Source organism: Anopheles bellator, chromosome 2, assembly GCF_943735745.2.
Source record: "Anopheles bellator chromosome 2, idAnoBellAS_SP24_06.2, whole genome shotgun sequence".
Taxonomy (NCBI): domain Eukaryota; kingdom Metazoa; phylum Arthropoda; class Insecta; order Diptera; family Culicidae; genus Anopheles; species Anopheles bellator.
The window spans coordinates 17,563,962-17,583,838 of NC_071286.1; the positions used below are offsets into that span (position 1 = coordinate 17,563,962).

The window sequence follows — 19,877 nt, forward strand, 5'->3', positions numbered from 1 at the left end:
ACCTGGGATGGAGATTGCGGCACAACGATAACCTTTTATTTTGGGTGTTTTTGGAAGTATAATGGAAGTATTTAATATGACTGAATAGCTGAATAGGTAGAGACAGGTGAGAATTCCAATTGTGACAGTACCTCCAGTTGACATTTTGACGTCCTTGAAGAAAGCAAGAATAGAAGAAAAACAGAGAAAACAGGTTTGAAAAACCAATCTTGTATTGATTATCTCTTTACGAACTTTATTGAACTCTTTATGAACAATTCTGTCCCATTTTTCAACGAAAGGCTCTAAACTTTAGAGTTAGGCTTTAGGTGGCAACGGACTTTCTGTAACGGTGTGTTTTTACGGGCGAGGTTGTTAGCTTCAAGCCACAACTGGATTCGGGATTCGTACTCAGTGGCCAGCTACGTAACAACGACGAGTGGTACTGAATGCTTTATCAACGAGGGCAATGCAAACACTCTCCCAATATCCTTAATTTAATCTACCTTAGTTCTAGCTGAGGTATGGCCACAAAACGAGCACAAAATTAAGCATCCACGACCTGGAAAAGTTTATTGGACCAAACGTTGTTGGTTGAAGCGTCAGCGGAAATGGTTCGTTTGATCGCAAATATTCACAAATTGACCGACCGGTTGTTAAATTTTCTTTATGAAACATCTTTGGAAATATTCAGCACCGTCAAGCTTTTGGAGGATCTCCAATTTCTGACACAAGAATTCCGTTGTAAAATAGGTTGATTCTAGTTAATGCTAACCTCGGGCACCTAGAAAGAGGTTTACCATCATTTCCCGGCCAACTCTTCCGCGCCCCGATACTTGCGGCCGACGGTGTTCGGAGTGAGCTTCGGGTACACGATCGCCGGCGGATTCGCCACTTCGGCCACCTCGGCCGTAAACCCGTGGGCCCACTTTCACTTCTTCTAATCGTGAAAGTTTCGTAACACAATTTTTCACCCTGCTCCCGCAAGGCGCAGCCCGCCCGCGAGCCGTGCCGTCGCTTTGTGCCGGTGCCAGTGCCGGCCCGGTGCTCAGCCAACCTCGGCCAACAGAGCCCATCCAGCTGCTCGGTCGGTTGGGTAAGCCACCGCCGGCCAGTACTGGAAGCGGCCAATTTTGACAACACCAAGGAAGTGGGCGGCTGTCACCGTTGGCATCTGGCGGCGGCCTGAAATATGGCGGCAGCCGGGCGCTCGCTCAGGCATTTTGTTGGACCGCAGGTTGGACACCGCGAAATACCGGTGCCAACCGTGGAGTGGCCTGGTGGAAGTACGCGCAAATCGTCCCGCTCGTCCCAAGGGCTCTTCTCCGTGAGTCAGCTCCTCGCCCGGGAGTGGTGACACCGCACCGTGGGATCGTGGTTTTATGCCGTGTGCCGGCGGCGTGGCTTATGGTTAGAGGCAGCCCTGGACCGTGCAGAAAACCGATCTCTTGTGTGTCGGCTTGTTGATTTATTGGCCTTTACCCAAAGGGGATGGCCGGGCGGGATGTGTGTGGGATGGCCGCTGGCTCCGGGGCACTCAGGTGCAGCTCGAAGCAATGAAGCGACAAGCGACTGCGCGCCCGTCAGGTGTGGAATGCCCAAGAAAAATACCCACAAACGCCTGACACGGCACGGCGTAGATAGTGCGCAAGTTTCAACAACATTCCTGCGCCCCGGAACCCACCGTAATGGCAAAGACGTGTATCGGAGGGCTTTTGGTGCTGGAATCCTGTTCCTCGCCGGAGCCTTGCCATTTTCCCGTTCGGCAGATTTCACCAGTTTCGGCGCTGATACCGGAAACCAGCGTACGTTTTCCGCCAAACACTCGATTAATGACATAAAAATGCGTTCCCCAGACATCTTCTGCTGAACGGGGCCCCTATGGAGAGCCGCTTCGTCGAGTGAAACTTTCGCTTCATCAGCGGCGCCAGCCTGTGCGGTCAGTCAGTCCAGGCCACCATGCAATTGTGGCCTCGCCACGAAGTCCCACGATCCCGCACGGTTGACAGATGTGCTCATTCAGGAAAAGTCCTCCCGGCGGAGGACGGTGTGAACCGCGGACCGCGGTGTGAATGAGATGAGGTCGGACGGCAGCCAGCGCGACAATGGTCACGGTGACAAGCGGTAACTTGCGCGATGGGTCAGCTACCGCAGTGACTTCCCGCTCGGAAAGGGCTTCCCAGGGAGGGTTTCGAAATTAAGTGTTGTATAAATAATAGACCTGACACGACAGCCTCGAAGCCTCGAAGATGGTTCACAACATCTCCGGCATCTCTTCGGTGGGCTCGCTGTTTGGTCGATCGAGCACTGAGCGGACTGCCTTGAGTTTTGCGTGAAGCGAATCAAATCGAAAGCTTTAAGCGTTGCAGCGGTTGGTTACGAAAACTGGCCGAGGATTTCATTAGCATTAGTGTCGGTTCAGACAGTTAGTTTATCGGTTAAAAGGCACAGCTCAGATTGTGCGACTATCGGCATAAGTATATTAGGGTAAGTTCAGCCATAACAGCCTACAACTCTACTGAATATGCCAGATATGTCAGATATGACTAAAAGGTTATGTAAAACGTATGTGAAGTTTCATTTTAATCAGTCACTTCATTCTTTGTTCACAAGTCATTTAATATCGACGTATCATAGTATCTTTTACAATGGAAATAATCAAGTATCGTGCAGTGATTGAATTTTTATTTTTGAAGGTTTGAAAGCAAAGGAAATTTATAAAAAAAGTTGAAAGTGTATAAGGATTCTTCACCTTCAATAAGTACAGTGAAAAGATGGGTTTGAAAACGATCCACGTCAAGGACGTCTAAAAACAGTAGCAACATCTGAAATCATAGAAAAAAAACAGGATATCGTATTGGAAAATCAGCGAGTGACTGGAAGACATTTAGTAGAAGCCCTAGGCATCTCATCAAATTAGTGACTTAATTTATTTTAATCAACAGTTGTGCTTTGCATACTAAACCGGATCTAACGAATGCCGGCAATATCCGAATCCTCAACAACTTACTGCTTCTTTCAGTGCTCCATTTAAGGAGTAAATTTATGGGCATTTTGAGGTCCTTTTAGGGAGATACACAAGCCATCAGGTAGGTGATGCTGATGCTTCGAACTTGAACTAAAACTAGGAGGAGCCACCAATAAATCGTCGTAATCCGTGGCTGCGTGCACGGGGAGCGCATTAGTAGCATAACCAGTTAACCTCATTTTCCCCTTAGCCGCCTGGCTGCCTAAGCCACGGCTTCGTTAGCGACATTGACAAATACGATTTAATGAAAACAAACAATCAATTTTAACCTTCGCGCAGCCAAATATGGCCGCGCATAAGTGGTGCTGCCGCTGACACGAGTCGCAACGCGCTGCGCGATGTTGCTAAATATGCGCCAGCAGGCAGCTGCGCAATAGCCCCGGCTTCGGCTGGCTTCGGAGCCTTCCGCGTGTGACGGCCCCAAAACCTTCCCCCGAAGGCCCCAAAATCCCGGCCACCGAATTCGTCGGACCGGCTGGCGATCGCAAGCGAAAGCGACTTTTCTTTTTCGTTTTCTGCCGTTTGTTGGGCGGTCCACGGCCCGGATTTTATTTGTCTATTTTTCCGCCACAAAATCCGTGGGACCTCGCGACGGACCTCGTGTTTTGAAAGTGAGAGTTCGCCGCCACCCGGAACGGGCCGCCTGATTGACGAAGTGTTTCCCTCGGTGGCCGATAATCAGGAGGGGCCCTGACACTCCTCCATCATAATCCCCCTCCCGAAGGGTGATCCGGCCCCGCCGGTGCTAGCTTTCCGGCCCTTCTGTAGGGTCGATCCCTGCCCAAGACAAGCGCCCGGCCCCGCGGAAAGTGGCTCCAAAATTAGGTAAGCACTGGCCTGGTGCTTATGCGGTGATTTTGAGAGGAAAATTAAAAAGGGAAACTGGCCGAGCCGCGTGACGTTTCGCGACCGGAGCAGCCTGTTGAGTCTGTTACGTTACTCGGCGATCGGTTCGATTGGGAAAGGTAATAATCAGTGGATTAAGCATTCAACTTAATCCCCGATCGAGTAGACGGACCCTTTAGCGGGACGGGTGGCTTATGCTGGCCAATCGGTCGGCTAAGGACCAAGCAGCGCAAAACGGCGCGCGGTCAGTTAATGTTGTAATTTTATAATTATGGCCCAGTGCGCCAGAAGTCTGTTATGCCGCGTTTGTGTTGGTAATTACAGTGTCTTTTATGGTTCAAAACAAATACCGACGATGCTCCGGTTTCACCGGCAACCAGTTGAGATGAGTGATTTGAATTAACCTCCCGGGAGCGGGTGTTGAAACTGCTGCACAACACATTTCGACCTTATTTGCTACAATTACTCCGGGGGGCCCAAGGATCGCGCCATCGTTCGCCGGTGTGGATAGCAAAGTGTAAAACTCACGATCAACGAGGCATCAAGGCTCATCAACGCAGGAAGCGAGGAGGCCCCCACGGCGCGATGATCGTGCACCGGAGGGGCAGGGGCCGCGGTACGAATCAGAACGAGGCCACCCGGGGCCGGAGTCGGAGCCGGAGCCGGAGAGTTCCGTCCGTTCGGAACGGTACTTCCATTTGCCGGTTCAGGTTGCGCGAGCGCGGCCACGGTTACGGTTTGCTACCGTTTCGCGCTACCACCCGACCGGGCCACTCCACCCCTCTAACCAACACCAACAAACAAGCAGACACACAAGCGCAGGCCAGTGGAGAAAGAGATCGACTTTACGACAGAAACCGTAACCTTTCGCGGTGTGGCGCGGCGAACGGTGGCCACAAAACGGTGGCTTGCAGCAATCATGAAGCGGCCACTGTGGCCCCTGGTGTGGAAGGTTGGAAAAGCGGGCCCCGAAGGAAAAATCTTGGGCACCCCGCACCCCACTGGCCGGCCCAGTCAGGTCGCCGGTCGGTGGGTTTTTATTTTTCTTTTCTCTCTCTCTCGATGCTCGATGGCTTGCCAAGATGGTGGAGCTTTTCATTTGGGTGCTTTTCTTGCTGTTGTTGGAATTTCCTTTGCTTTCGTGCACAGGTTTCGGTTTGAAACTCACCTCGAAATACTATGGCCAGAAAGTAACGGGAATTTCGAACTTGTTTGAGAACTTGATCTTTGAACTGTTACCAACATTATTGTCGTCAAAATACTAATTTGGTTTTGCAATATGACTTCTTTGCTTAACAGTTCAAAGTGAATTCTTCGTTTTTCCATTCAATTTTGTATGCGGAATGAAAGGTTGAAAATGTTGCAGAAGGACTTCGGGGAGTAAGCTCTATCGCTAACAGAAATTGATAAGTGGTAAAAATTTTCAAGGAAGGTCGAGAAAGCATTAAAGACCAGACACGGCCAGGAATTAGAGGTCCAATGTTGTTGATTAACACTTCCAGACCTTGCCTGGTTTGAATGTCGAAAGGATCAGTGGAAACCATTTTTAATAAGAGTTTGAGCCTTACAAACGTGAAATGTCGATGTCAGTATAAAAAACGTGCCTTTTTTTGGCATCACTTTTTCATGATCATTTCGACGCAAACTCGAGCCACTTCGTTCCGCAACCACGACTTCTGATTATTGAAGCTCAAGGGGACGCTCCGTGGACCGGAGGAAGACTTTGAGGGTTGTTTTGAAAACTAGATAAAAAGTTGGCACCAGTTTATTGCATTCGGCCTGGACACTACTGTGAAGGGAATTGTATTAATTTAGAAGAATAAATAAAGGGTTTTTGTAGTTGCATCCTCACTATAGGAGTTTTATCTCACCACCGACATGCGTTGATCAAGTTTGCTGAGTTGCTTTTAAAACGAAAGCTCATTCCGTGATGTTTATTGAACTCTGCTTATCGTTCGTTGACTTTTACATGCGGTTTTGACAGTTACAACTTGGCCTAGGGCAGCAAATGCCTGGATACCTGGTCAGATCGGTGCTTGTAAAATTAGACTGGTTCTGGTTCCCGAATCCTCGGACCTAGACCAGTGGACTTTGCCTTCCACTGTCGTCAGCCACCGTAAACAGCCACCTTGTCCGTCCGCCTCGCCCGAATGCCGGGCCACTTTATGTAATTGTCACGATTATCATTCCATCGCGGTTTACGGTTGTGGGCCCGGCCACTCCGGATGGCCTCCCCTGCCCCCGAAAGCCGCGCCCCTGCTGGGCTGGTGGGCATTGCAACATTATTTCGCATTATAAATAAAAAGAAAATAAATACAAAAACCGCGATCGATAAAAATCTTCTTCACGAGCGCTTCGATTCCACGAGGCGCAACTGAAGCAGAAGAAGAATACGAAGAAAAAGAGAAAGAAGGTGAAGGAAAATAATGCCATAATTGGACGTAATCGTCGATCGGGTTTTTCCGTTAGCTCCCAGCCGCCCCAACAAACCTGCGACTGCGGGGAGGATCTCGGTTTTCTCGGTTTCCTCCCGAACGACGCACAATGTACCATGCTCGCGCTTGGCGACATACAATGTTGCAGTTTAATGATTTCTATTTTATGCTACACCTCGGCCCCGCCGAATCAGAGGCTGCCCGGGCCCGTGTTTGTGTCCTTCCACCGGCCGCGACATTCCTCCGATCGGCGCCGACCAACCGGCGCACGATCGTGTCACACACCGGGGCCCGATCTTGGCCACCGGTGGACGGTCTCTTACTTTCTTTTTCTTCCCATATCGCGTATGCCGTAACATCACCCCCTACCACCCAGGGGGGGGCGGCCACTTTTGCGTCCAAATTGGCTCTCTCTCTCTGTCTCTCTTTCTGTCCTCGGGTGTCGTCTATTGGTTCGCTGTTTCTCGGTTTCGCTTCTCTAGTGTGTGCCTTGATCGTAACCTCAATTCGTGGCGCTTCTATGTGGCGCCCTTTATTTTTTTCTTTTCCTTCTTTCCTTCTACCAACACATCGGGGTTGCATTTTTTTCGTCTTCGTGCTAGCCGCCGGTGTTTCTATTGTTTCGCACGGAGCCGGAGGTTTCTACGAATTTCTTCACGTACCCGGCGCATTCGCACAAAAAAACGTTCGATCGCTCGCTTCGATTTCCTTCGTTTTCCAGACCAGACACCGCGCGGCGTCCGCGTTCGTTATCGTACGCTCCGTGCAGTGGCCATTTTGAATTGGCCGGCGGGGTGGGGGTTAGTGGGTTGGTGCGGAAAATGAGTTTCGTGTATTCAAATTGCCGGCAGCGGCACGCGGCGAGCGGCCAGCGGCGAGCTTTCACACATTTTCGCTTTCGTGCCCACATTAAATCTAATGCTCAAGTGTGCGGCCCGGGGGGCTCGTCCTGGCATCCACGGAAGCTACGGAGAAACCGTCTGCGAACCCACCGTGTGCATGTGTCAGAGGAAGAAAGCACAATAGAAAATGAGCGGGAACCTGAAAGACGGAAAGACGCTGCCCTGGACTGGCGCGATCTTATGCCACGCAGCCTATGCCAGGGCGTTCGGTAATTTTATGTAATTCACCAAACCGCAGCGGGGCGGGTTGTCCATTTAAATCGGGAGCTCTCGACACCGCGCGAAATCGTGCGGAAAGAACCGCAAGCAGCCCGCGATTTGCCTATGTGTTAGCCTTTTCTGCCATCGGAGGCAACTTCGTCGGAAGACGGTTGGAATCACCGGACCACCTTTTCCTGAAGAAGACTGGGTGAAGTCGATTAAAAACATAAATACTATCTCTCTAGCTTCTGCAAGTCGTAGGCCGTTTGGAGATCATCCGTCTGCGCACCGGTGATACATCGGTTTCTAAGAGTCAGATGGCAGTTCGAATCCTGGCGGTGCCATCGACTTGATTACATCAATCTTCCCAAGTATTAAACTTTTAGGTGAACCTCTGCTATTTTAGAAAATGGATCGTTTAACAACAGAACAACGTGTTAAAATTATTTAAACTTCCGGAATCTAACTGAAAACCCTCAATCGGTTGAAGAGAGGCCGTTATATCCAGTAAAGCTGACTGTATGGTGTGCAATATTGGCTGGCGGTGTCACAGGGCCCTATTTTCCGAAAATGACGAAGGGAGGACCAATACCTTCAATTTCGAGCTATACCTCCGAGATGATAAGATCGTCTTTATGCTGACAAGCCTGTAGCTTTGAAGCATTTAAAAAATGGCCGAGGTATCATACGAAATGGGCAAAAAAGTCATTGAAAATTTTCTTATCTGAACCAACTATTGCCATAGATCCGGGCAGTTAAACACGATATTGTGGTTCACGCATAACGACAAAGTCCAAGCTTTATGATAAAAACTATCGAATAAATAAATCAGTAATTTAAAATGGTCGTGGTCGTTTGAGCAAATATTACTGACATCGCTCGCTCGAGCTGCATTTCTTTGGAGAGGCACCCTGTGAAGAAGCACCCTATCATCTAAGCCGGTGCGTGCTTAAGTATACGCGCCGGTTGACTGCATTCGAAGTTTTTTTGGCCCGTGTCCGGGTGGTTCGTAAATTCGTCGCCTACATCCTGTTTGTCACCACTTTCCATTTCCGAACCGCATGGGCGCGCGTGTGTGTTGCGCAACGGCGAGTTTGAATTCATGATCTTTTTTGGGGGTTTTGGAATCGATTTCGATGACGAAAGGAAGAGTATAGTCCGCGTGGTGTGGTGACAGCTCGTTCCGTCGTGGCCATCGTTCGTGCCGTGCTTCTGTGTCAGTCTTTTGGGCACGCGCCCATGATTGGGTTAAGCTTTCGGCTACATTTTCCACACAATTTTCTTTACGCACTACTCACGCGTTGCTGCTTTCCCTTTTCGCCGTCGCCGCAAAAAAGGAGCAACCTTCATTCAGCGGCCTGACTTATGGTTTGGCTTTGACCGGCCCGGCCTAATGGCAAAATTAATGGCCGCGGATTGCGAAAGAAGAATGGCGCCGACGCGACTCTCGGTGCACCTCCAGGAAGTCGATCAGAAGGATCATTTTTCCCGTCCAATCGGCACAACTCGGTTCGCGATTCGGTTCGCGAATAGCCAAAACACCCGATCGAGGTCGAGCGACAACAGAGCGATAGAGGCGACTGCAAAAGTGTCGGCTTTTTACTTTTTCGAGTGCTGCGTTGCTGACACTTGTTAGTGTCAGCCGCGCGGTTAGTGACACCACCCAACGCCCCACCGAAAACAACCGGCAACGAAATCGCTGATCAGCCTGCTGAAAACGGCCACGGACGGACCGCGGATCTTGGCGGCGCCAGCTTGCGTTAAATTGATCAAAATGCTGTTCGCAGCAGGAAAAAAGGGCCGCACGCGACGGAGCGAAGAGCACGGCACCCGAAATTGGCAAAGCGGCTCGTCCTGTTGGTGCGAGCAGGACGGAGGCAAAACAAAAAGTGACCTACCGCAAAATACGAGCGCAGGCGCATTTTTTGCATGAAGTAATACGCGCGCGAATCTCGCCTCGTGCTCTCTCTCTCACACGCTCGATGGCTCTCTCTTTCTCTCTCTCTCGGGTGCTGAGACGCACTTTTGCGCTGGCCCAAATTCTGCAACTTTGTGGCGCGGACACCGAAAGCCGGTTCCGAACCGGTCGTGAGAGAGAGAGCGAGAAGGCTGTCAGGATGGTGTGTGAGCGCGATGGCGAACGAACCGCGGGTCGGCCATGTTTGTGCCGAGGCCTTGGGTTGCCTGGGGGGTGGGGTATCTAGCGAACGGCGTTACAATGCCGTTACGGGAGCGTTACCGTGCGTTACGGAATGATAAGTTTTGCCCGCAATCAACGCGTTTTGACTGCATTTGTCGAATCCCCATCAGGGCAGGCCAGGACGGGAACCCGCGGTTCCCGCACCTCCCGATCCTCGGCTCCCCGTTAGGCGTTAGAGAGGATATTTTACGACTCACGGACCGGGCGTGTGATGGGCGCGAATGAAAATAGAAATCACGAATGAAAGTGACCGCGGGCCGGGAATCGGTCGGGGCGAGTGAGTGTGCACACACAAGCGCTCGGAGTGGAGTGGCCCACCACCACCACCACCGCGCTGCGCCAGAAATCATTATGCTCGCAGCATAACGGCCGCGGCCAGCAGTAAGCTGTGTGTGCGGTGCGTGAATCAGCATTAGAGGGACAGTGTGCTAGAGGGAGAGAGAGAGAGAGACGGTGGTTGTTGTTGTTGTTGTTGTGTGGAGCGGTGGCCCCATTCCGGACACCCGCTGAGCGCTGCGCACAGGAAAACGTCCGACGACCGAAGCGGAGCGGAGAAGCACTTACTCTAGAGGAGGGTTTCGTGCCGCTCCTCGCCGCGTGTGTATCATTGGAAACTCTATTGGCCCGGTTCGCTGGGATGAAGCCGCCCCCCTCAAGCGGATTGTGGCCACCGCGCTGGGATATTACAGTTATTATTATTGCTGCCATCGCCCGCTCGCCCCGTCGTATTTTCTCCGCTTCCCCCCTTCGCGGCTCTGCTCCAGAGAAGTTATGGGCCACCACCGTGGGTCGTGGCCAGCTTCCCGTGTCGCGGCCACCGATTTTCCCACAGCAATCCGCCGTTCCGGATTCCGCCGGTTGCGGCGGTGGGCAGTGATGAGGGACACTGTGGCCGGTGGCACTCGAAACTCAAACAACGATTTTGCCGCGATTACGCGGCCCGTTGCGCGGGCCGCTGTAAACGGCACCATCGTAAAGTTTCAATAAAAACGCGTAGCCGAAGCGTAACGCACCGCCAAAGTAGGCGCCGGAGGACTGGGCTGTGAGGAAGTGGCAAGCGGCGGAACGGCGGGACGATGATTCGATTGCCATCGCCGAAGATTTGAGGCAACCCACAATTGGCCCAGCTGCTGATACCCGGCTCGAGGTGCGAGGATCGCGTTCGCTGAAAGGGGTTGCGTTGGGAAAAGCGAAGCGAAATATTTCAATCACGTTCGCAACAACAACAATCACAGCAACCACAACAACGCGTTGATCAGCTGAGGAACGAGAAACCCGAACCGATCGCGCGGAGTGGCGATGGCGTAATTGGCCGTCGCCGGAGCGAGACGGCAAACAAACAAACAACTTTTCGCTCGCTCGCACACCGGCCGCCGCGATCGAATGAATTTCTTTGTTCTCCACCGAAAGGGGAAGCAGCGACCCGACGAACCGAGCGGTTTCCTGTCCCTGTGTGCGTGCGGCGACCGAACGGCTGATCGTCGGAACGGCTGTTTGGCCGCGCGTCATCATCGTCATCAGCTCGGCGCGGTAACGGGCCAAGGGCGACCGCGAGAGTGTGTGCGCCCGCTCCCTGCACGCACACACCGATACAGGCAGTGCATTCGGTGCGGAGGAGAATCGCCGCTCGCTCCGTCTCGCTCGCACCGCACGAGAGGGGATCGGGCCGAACCCGAAGCCGACCCGAATAGCCGGCAACACCATCGCACTAACACCACCACCGGCTGAATCGGCTGTTCATCGGCTCTTGGTCAGGTTCGGTTCGGTTCGTCGTCAGGTTCGAAGGGCCAAAGTTAGGTTCAAACATTGGTTGCGATTCTCAGAGAAACAGTAGGAGCTAGAGAAATTTTAAAAATTTTCCAACTTTTGCCGGCGTCGGACGTGTGTGCGATTTGTGCGGTGTAAAGTTCATCGAATTCGTATCCAACCGCCCCGCGTATCCCCCCACCACATCAGTAGCAGAACCCGTTCATAGAGCACAACTTGGCGGAACTCAGTGAAGAGGCAACAACAATAGGCGAACGTAAACAGTGGAGAGAACAGTGTCGTGTGCGCCGCGCCGCCCGCTACCTTTGACCCCACACCATCAGCGGTGCGCGGCCGGAACCAGCCGGAAGCGGAACCGGACACTCGGCCCCTCGACTCCCGACTTGTGCCCAGGAAGCCCAGGAGAGAGCCCCGGCTACGGTCTGCGGAAGCGGCTCGTTTTGTTTTGAAGTGCCCGTGTGTCTGCGTGTGTGTACAGGACCTTTGGCCACCCGCCGATGCTGAATGATGTTACTGAGCAGCCGGAGGCTCGGTACCGCGTTCGATCTACTGCCGTCGTCGTCGTCGTCGTCGTCGGCGAATCATCTGCAGCAGGACGATGCTGCCAGCGCCACCATCGCTAGTTGCCCAACGTCCTTCGCGTTCCCGTCCGGCCCGCGTCTCGTTTCGTGCCAAGGCGTGAGTCGCCACACGCTGGCCACCGCCGCCGATTGCGGGGCCGCCTGCGCCGTGTCCGCCAGTTCCATCAGCGAGGCCTACTACACGCTGGACAAGGTGTTTGCGTGAGCAGAGCGAGTGAACAGAGTGAGTGAGCCAGGAAGCCAACGAAGGAAATCGCGGAAAAGGACAGTGCCAGTGCCCCCGTAAGCTAGAAGTGCAAGGTCCGGAAGCCGTAGTGTTGGTGGTGTTTGTGTAGAGGAGTGTCCTGTGCCGTGAGTGAGTTGATCGTGCGCGACATTCAGTGATCGATGGTGCGAAGTGCGTTGGCGCATTGAGAAAAGCCGGAAAAGCGTGGAATCCGAAGCGAGAGCGCCGGCATCGGCAAAGTGCAGGTGTGTGCGTGTATGTGGTGTATGTGACAAGTGTTGTTGAAGGTGGAAGAAGTTAGACCACAGAGATCAGCGCGCAGTGATCGCCAAGTAAAGCAATAGTTGGCAGTGTCAACCCCAAAACAGAGAAAGGTCATTTCCGGCTCCAAAAAACCCCGGTGTCAGTGTGCGTGATCTAGAGAATTGGGGCGCCAAGCGTATCAACAGTATCGCGTCCGCCACCGAAAGGTCCTTTAGCCCCCCCATCTTAAGACATCACTTATGAAAAAGTACTTCCTGAACAAAATGTCTACCGGCAAGCGTCTGGCGAAGCGGTCGATCGTCGGCACCCGCGTGTGTGCCCCCGGCACCGACGGCATCTGGTACTCGGGCAAGATCGAGTTCGTGAAGACGGCCAACGAGCAGCAGTCGAAGGATGCGTCGTCTTCCTCGGCCTCAGCCTCAGCCACCGTCATTCCCGGCCTGACGACACCGGCCCGGTATACGGTGCGGTTCGACAACATGAAGGATCTGGCGGCCGGCGAACTGGGTCTGGTGCGCGAATTCCGCGAAACCGAACTGATCGGGCCCGGCTTCCGGACGATCGCGGACGTGAAGCTCCGTCCGGGCCAGAAGGTCTTCCTGACCTACAACGGGCGTGAGAACGCCGGCGAGGTGCTGACCCACGACGACCTGAAGGACGAGGTGAAGGTGCGCATCGTGGTCGCCGCCAACGCAGCTAACGGAGCCAACGGTGCCGCCCAAGAGGTCAGTACTTAGCCCATCCTACTAAGAACCCTGCTAGGCTACTAAGAACCCTGTTCTTTGCGGTTCGGTCAGAAGCAACATTCGGACTGATCGCCGCGAGGTCCCAAAAATTGGTGGCCGAAAAATTGGAACACCGCGGGCCAACGCGCGCGCGCCCCGGTGGTGAGTGCCGGGGGTTGTGGGGGGGGCATCAAAGTAGGTCAAGGAGAAGCAAGACCGGCTTCTGTGTGTGCGTCCCAACAACCGCCCGAACCTCCCGCCGCTTGCACAGTAAAAAGAAATGAACCCATCCCGACCGAAGGATTACGCCATCGGCCTGCGCCCGAGCGAGAGAGAGACAGAGAGAGGGGCCGGCGCGGCACGGCATCGGAATCGATGTAACATTACATCGCTGTTCGCTCCACAGCCCGAACCGCCCGAAAGTAGGTCAAATCTCACGACCCCTTTGCACCCTCAACCCTCCGCTCGCTGCTGGCCATGGCGAATGCATGCGCGCGCGTGCCCCATTTCCCGATTATGCTCCCGCCTAGCTGTGTGTGTGGGGGGTGTAGGTAGTGCGGGCGTCCCAGTCCCAGTTCTTTCTCTTTCTCGGCATGGCACGGCACGGCATGCGCAAATGTAATTTTCCAACCGTAAAAGGAGATCTGCTCACGCGACCCAGCCACCCAGCCACCCAGCACCACCACCACGGATCTCCGATGACCCAATTCTGGACGGTGCGCGTTCTTTGGATGTAATAAGCCAAGAAGATGATATGGTCCCGCGGGGGTCGAAAGTTGTCGAGCGACGAGCGAATGGGGCGGCCATTCTGTAACACTTTGACAGTCGCTCCAATTTGGTCTGCGAGGTCCACCCTGTCCGGCTGTGGGTGTGTGGTGGTGGAGCTAATCCCACAATCCACAACAGCGCGCCTGCCCACGAAACGAGAAAAATAACGGCAGCGAAGTTCTGGAACGCGAGAAATCTTCGGGAATTGGCTGACCTAGAGTGGGTTTCCTTATTGAGGGACATTCCCAAATCCGTATAGACTTCTATGACTTCTGAGACTACATCTATAGCCGCCCATTCTTCAACTAGGCACCATCGACGTAGTGTCCGTGAAGTAATGCCCTAACGATGACCTCCGCCAAAAAGCTAAACCTGCACCTGGACTGCTTGGGACTGTAACCCACTCCAGGGCGAAAGGGAAAATCTGGGCAAAGGAGGGGCGCTAGAAAATAGGTTAAGGTCGTAAAGAGGTCACACCGGGGACGGCTGTGTACAACGGGGAACCCGATGGGGAGGGTCGTGTACGCGCAGGCTCTCCATATTCACCGTGAAGCACCAGGAGCCTCCATTCCAAGGTTTCCACTTTCCCAGGTCACACGCCATGCGGCGCGAGTCCGTGTTACAAAGTGGCCACCGCCTATCCTTTTTTGGGCATCGTTTGAATCAAGGCGCAAACGGTCAAGGATCTAGCCAGTGTCGGAGTGTCTCCCGTCCATCAGGACAGGGCAATGCTCCGTCCGCCGTCCGTTTTGTGAATTCCATTTGAAGTTCATTCGCCCGTTTACGATGGGGCGCCATTTTTTATTCATTCCGTCCCCGGCTACTACTCCTCACTCATTATGTTACCGATCGCGTGACCTTAGCGGCCGCGCCGCTGACCGTGTGCCTCTCTCGATTGAATCCCCCCTTTTTCCCATTTTAATTCGCTCGCTGCGACGCCGACGGGGGTTCATCGATCCCGATCGCGGCAGAACTGGAACTTTGTGACTTGGTTCTCGACACACGAAAACAATGCAAAACAACTGACGGGGAACGCCACCTCGACCTGTGTGTGACGGACGGTGATGACCTACCCATGGGGGAAAGAAGTTGGGCTTCGCGGACCGAAGTTGTTGACCGAACGAGGCGACACCAAAAATGGCCGACGAGAGTCCGGTGATGTAACCCGTGGTTTGCTAGAATTAATGGCCGGCCCCAGAAATAGAGAGCTGCAGAATTGGACCAGCTGGCACAAGCGGGCGGCGATCCACGTTTATTGGCCGGCGATTTATTACCGCGACGGTCCACTTCTTCCCGGCAACCGATACTGATAATCCCTGCGAGTCGATCCGGTCCAACGTCTAATTAGCTGGGCAATGTCACCTGGGCAGAAGGTGACCGTTACGCCGTTACCCACTGCGTGCTCCCTTGTTGCACTCCTGTGTGCAGCGAGCGGCCGCGCTTGCGTGTGTGCGGTGGTCTAATTTCATTTGCAATCTTGCCGATGCCGATTTTTTATCTCCCATCTCTCTCTCTCTCTCGCTCGACTCCTCGCCGTTGCTCCGAGTGGTGTCCGATTGGTCCGGGTGTTGGTTGTTTATTTTTAATTTTGTGCTCCTCCTTTTTGGGGGGCCAACAAATGGTTCCAATTCTGCGGCGCACTTCAAACCCCGCGAACTCCTCCCCCGAGGTGGCGTTCCTGTTGCAGGTCTCCGTTCCGTTTACTTAACTCGCGGGTTGGTTTTTTTCCGCGCTCTTGTCACGGAGACACACATACACGCACGCACGGACAAGTCGTGCTAATGTTCCGTGCCTGTGTGTTGTCGGCGCTGCGCTCGGGTTTTGTTCAATCTATTTCCCCGTTCGGCTCGGGGCCGCCGTCGTGCACTGCACCCGGCGACGACGGCGGCGGCGGCGTCGGCGGCTGTCCTTCAAAACATCCAATGACCGACCTTCAACTCGCGCAAATTCTCGTCCCCACCGCTGCTCGGGTTCGGTTTGACATCGCCACAATGACGGATGGATGACGGTGGCGTGTGCGCGAGCGCGGACGATATGCAGTTGGTTGCAGTTTCGCGGTGGCCAGGTGGTTGTTGTGTTCTTCGCCGTTTTTGTCGCTAAATCGCGACTGGTTCTATACTCTGTCTCTAACTGACCGATCGGGCCGGTCCGGGTCGGGATGGGGTCCGCTCGATCCGTTCCCCCTGCAACCAAACCGGATGATGAAGTGCGAAAACTGTTTGACAGCAGCAGCAGCAGCATCGTTGCAGGCGGGTATTTTGTAACACGGGCCGTAACAAACTCACAAAGGCACGCAAATAGGCAATGACTGCAACGTGTGGTTTTACGATCAGCCTCAGACCGCACAATCCTTCCGCAAACCCTTGGTTGGACCGATCATAGCCAAGCTGTTCAATAAGTTTTATTTTTGGAAATTTTAAAGCAAGAAGAAAATTTACGGACGAATGTTGAAAGTTTATACGCTTGAAGATGTTTGAAGACGATCCACGTCAAGGACCGCTAAAAGCAGCATAAATAACAATAAATCGTAGGAAAAATACAGAATATCGTATTGGAAAATCGTAGAGTGACTGAAAGAGATTTAGCCCCCTATTATGAAACTCGAATCGAGAACTCGAACGATCGAGTGAACACAGTAAGAGAGAAAGCAGAATACAGCAAGCGAGAAGGCAGAAAGAGAAAGCTATAGAAAAATTAACTCAAATGACCGTTCGAGTTCTCGATTCGAGTTTCATAATAGAGGGGTTAGTAGAAGCCGTAGGCATCTCATTCTGGTTTCCATCAAATGATGAGGTCATAACTGCTGTGGAAGTGTATTTGACAACCCTTCCAGATTCTCACTTCAGGGAAGCGCAAACCTCATTGAACAACCTAGCATTTCGGGAAACCTTTCTGGTGACAGATGGTGTGTGGTGCGGTTTGGCGAAAATAGCGCCCGCGCCAATGACGAAATGCGGTACTTAATGACTTTCTGACCAGTCGCCCCGGTCGTTCCGTCGTTCTATTTCGGTGCATCCTCCTGTCCCCATGGGTCGCTCCATGGGTTCTCCGTTGGCGACAGTCAGCGCATCGATGCGCGGCCCTTGCGGCCGTTGTCCAGCGTCCGATGACGTCAGTGCCCCTGGGTGGGATGAACTGACGAGCGTTTCGTCGTTGCCACCGGCTTCAGGGCGGCTAGGTGGGTGTTGTTGTTGTGGGTGGTTATTTTTAAACAACTAACCGGAGTGTGGCGTGCGTCGATTGTAATCCGCGTTCATCTCGGCACGGAACGACGAGGCGCCCCTGCACCGGTTAATCGATAATGGATGGCGAAGGTCAAGGTGAGAGCGCTGGCCACGGTGATTCATTGGGTGTATTGTGACCGCCAATTGCTCCAAACAGCAGGACGCTTATGCTGGGTAACGGCAACATTAGTCCGAAAATAGCTTTCCTCGCGATCGGACCAATCGGAAACTGGTGAAGGGTTCAAAAACCGATCCTCTTCCTGTGGTGTGTTGAATGGTAGAGGTGGTTGACAAACTCCAAGACAAGTTCCGTCAGCGCTGGCGGTTGCACCACATTAAATGTCACACCCATTCGAGTTTGATTCGAGTCTCGCTCTCGGAGGGTTTCCGGGGCTGACCTTTTGCAGAGCGCCAGGCGTCGGCAGACGGCAGATATTTTAGCCGATTCGGTCGGTTGCCTTTCCCACTCCGCCGGAAAGGGCAAAGCGCGGGTCCAGGAGGAATCCACCGGCCAGTGGTCCGTTTCGGTCCTAACTCCCGTCATCAGCACAACGCGCACAACGATTCTGTCTCTCTCTGTGTCGTAACCGGATGATAATATGGAGCTAGAGTATCACCACCAAACCCCGTTGGTTGGTAGTAGTGCTGCAGACCTTGAGGTAGTCCGCTGTCCGCGACATTCGCCATAAAAATAAATCCTACGCCCGCAACGTTCGATGTGTTTTGATAAACCCCACGGCGCGGCGAGCGCGGCTCATCTCACTCTCACCTCTCGGCCCAGGGTGAGTTGATGAGTTGAGCGTTGTCAGTATCGTGAGCTGGCTGGTGAAGGTGAGATTGCGTCTCACGGTCCGTCGATCGATCCGTCAGCCCGTCGCGGCTAATAATTATGCTAATGAAGGTGAGCCGCAACAACAACAACAACGGTGCGCGAATTTGTGTCATTCGCTGCCGCCATCCGCGAACCTAATCAGGAAAGGACGTGCTTACGTTTGCGATGCTTGTTTTTTCACACAACCCCCCATTTCCTGTGCCATGTTGGCCATAACAACAACAGCCCAGAGTTTTGGGCTGAAAAAGTGGAATCGCTCGGTGTGAGTCCTCCGCGTGAAGTGTTTGACCGTGCGTTGACTTGCCTTGGCCACGCACACACCGGTTCCTACACCGGTTGACCTCTAAACTGTTTCGCTTCGTTCAGGGCGCGTGCGTGCACTAATCAGGTGGTAGTTCACCGAGTACGCCACTTCCGGTATCTGTCAGTTGACACGACGTCACACGGAGTGTTGCGAAAAGAAGGGCCACGCCAGAGGAAGGCCGGCTCTGATAAGACCGTCGGATGCCTTCGTCGAACGGAGGGGATACACAAACACGCACGCAAACTGGCTGCTGACGTAGTTACGCGTTGCGTAAAAAGCAAGTGTCCGGCGTGGTGCGTGTCATCATCGAACGCGCCCGATCATTATTCGGGGACCGTGTTTACCGAGTCGCGTGTCCTTGAACACAAATCGCTGCTGGACAGACACCGGCCGGCGATCGGCTCACGCTCGCGTCTCACAGCTCAATCACGCGGTCCAAGGTCGCGATTGGCTGACAGGACAGACAGCCAGCGAGAGAGCCATCGGTTCGGTTCGATCGATTCTCGGTTGCGGCGTATGTTGGTGATGTTTAAATTTAATCTACTTTCCTACGTACACAATCACACGCTCATAATCGGGCAGTTGGCCGGCGGTGGTCATCGGTCCGGTCCGGTTAACAATTCATTTTTATCTCACTTCTCACTCCCCGACCAGGGTGATCATCATCACGGTCATCTTGGCTTCTTGATGATGCTGTGCGCCAGTGGCTGAGTTGTATTTTTAGGCCACCTTCTCATTCAAGCCACACCCGCGCCATCACACAAACACACACGCGCGCGCATGTGTGGCCCCCGGGACCGGCCGGCCGGCATTAGGGACCGAGATCGTTTGCCGAGTGAATTAAAACCGGTGAAGTCCTTCGTGTGCGTGCGCGTCAGATTAGGAGATGCGCCGAGCGTTTATGATCGAACGAAATTTGAATACAACGTTCTTTTGTTGTTAAATCGATGATCAGAGATCAGATCGGTTGGTTGGGTGTGTGACCAACAAGCTCCGTTTCCGCTGCACATACACATATCCTGCACCGTGTGGTGGGTGCCTCCTGTTGCGCTAATCAAACCGCGGGCGCGGGCGCGCGCGTCACGCGCTCGTTTCACTTCCTGCTTCGCTGGTTTTTTTATCCGCGCACGGGGAGTTCACGGGGGCACGCACACCACCACCGACTGGCCAAAGAATTCCGTTCGACGCAATAAATGACGTCGTCGTCGCCGTCGTCTGGGGTTGGGTTTGTTTGGCTCGGTTTAGAACGCCGCGTCGAGTGGTTTGTCCGGGTTCGCCCGGGAAACCCGTTCCTTCAATATTCCTTGTTATTAATTTGTTGTTGATCGTTTGCGTTCGTTCGATCGACGGCGGGCCGGGGGCAACGAGTGTCTCTAGCTCTTCCCGGCAAATTGAAACGATCAACGGTCCCATTCCTCCATTTATTCCGGATCGCCGGCCCGCTTCGCTTCGACGGACCCCCCCCCCCGCCACGATCGCTCGCCGATGCAAATGTGCAGCGTGCAATGTGCATCCATTTGTCCCGCTCTGTCTTACTGTCGGCCGTCGGATATTGTGATTGACATTTGTTGGTCAAAATCAGCAGAAAAAAAAAT

At 53.4% G+C, this 19,877-nt stretch overlaps 1 protein-coding gene across 1 annotated transcript in view; it reads left to right on the forward strand.

Annotated features, from left to right (window-relative positions):
- Positions 1–12,668: 12,668 nt before the first annotated feature.
- Positions 12,669–19,877, forward strand: part of LOC131210296 (zinc finger protein 395-like) — a 66,299-nt gene continuing 59,090 nt past the window's right edge. The window contains exon 1 of the mRNA XM_058203522.1: positions 12,669–13,154. Coding sequence (XP_058059505.1) covers positions 12,669–13,154 — 486 coding nt within the window. The remainder of the gene's footprint in view (positions 13,155–19,877) is intronic.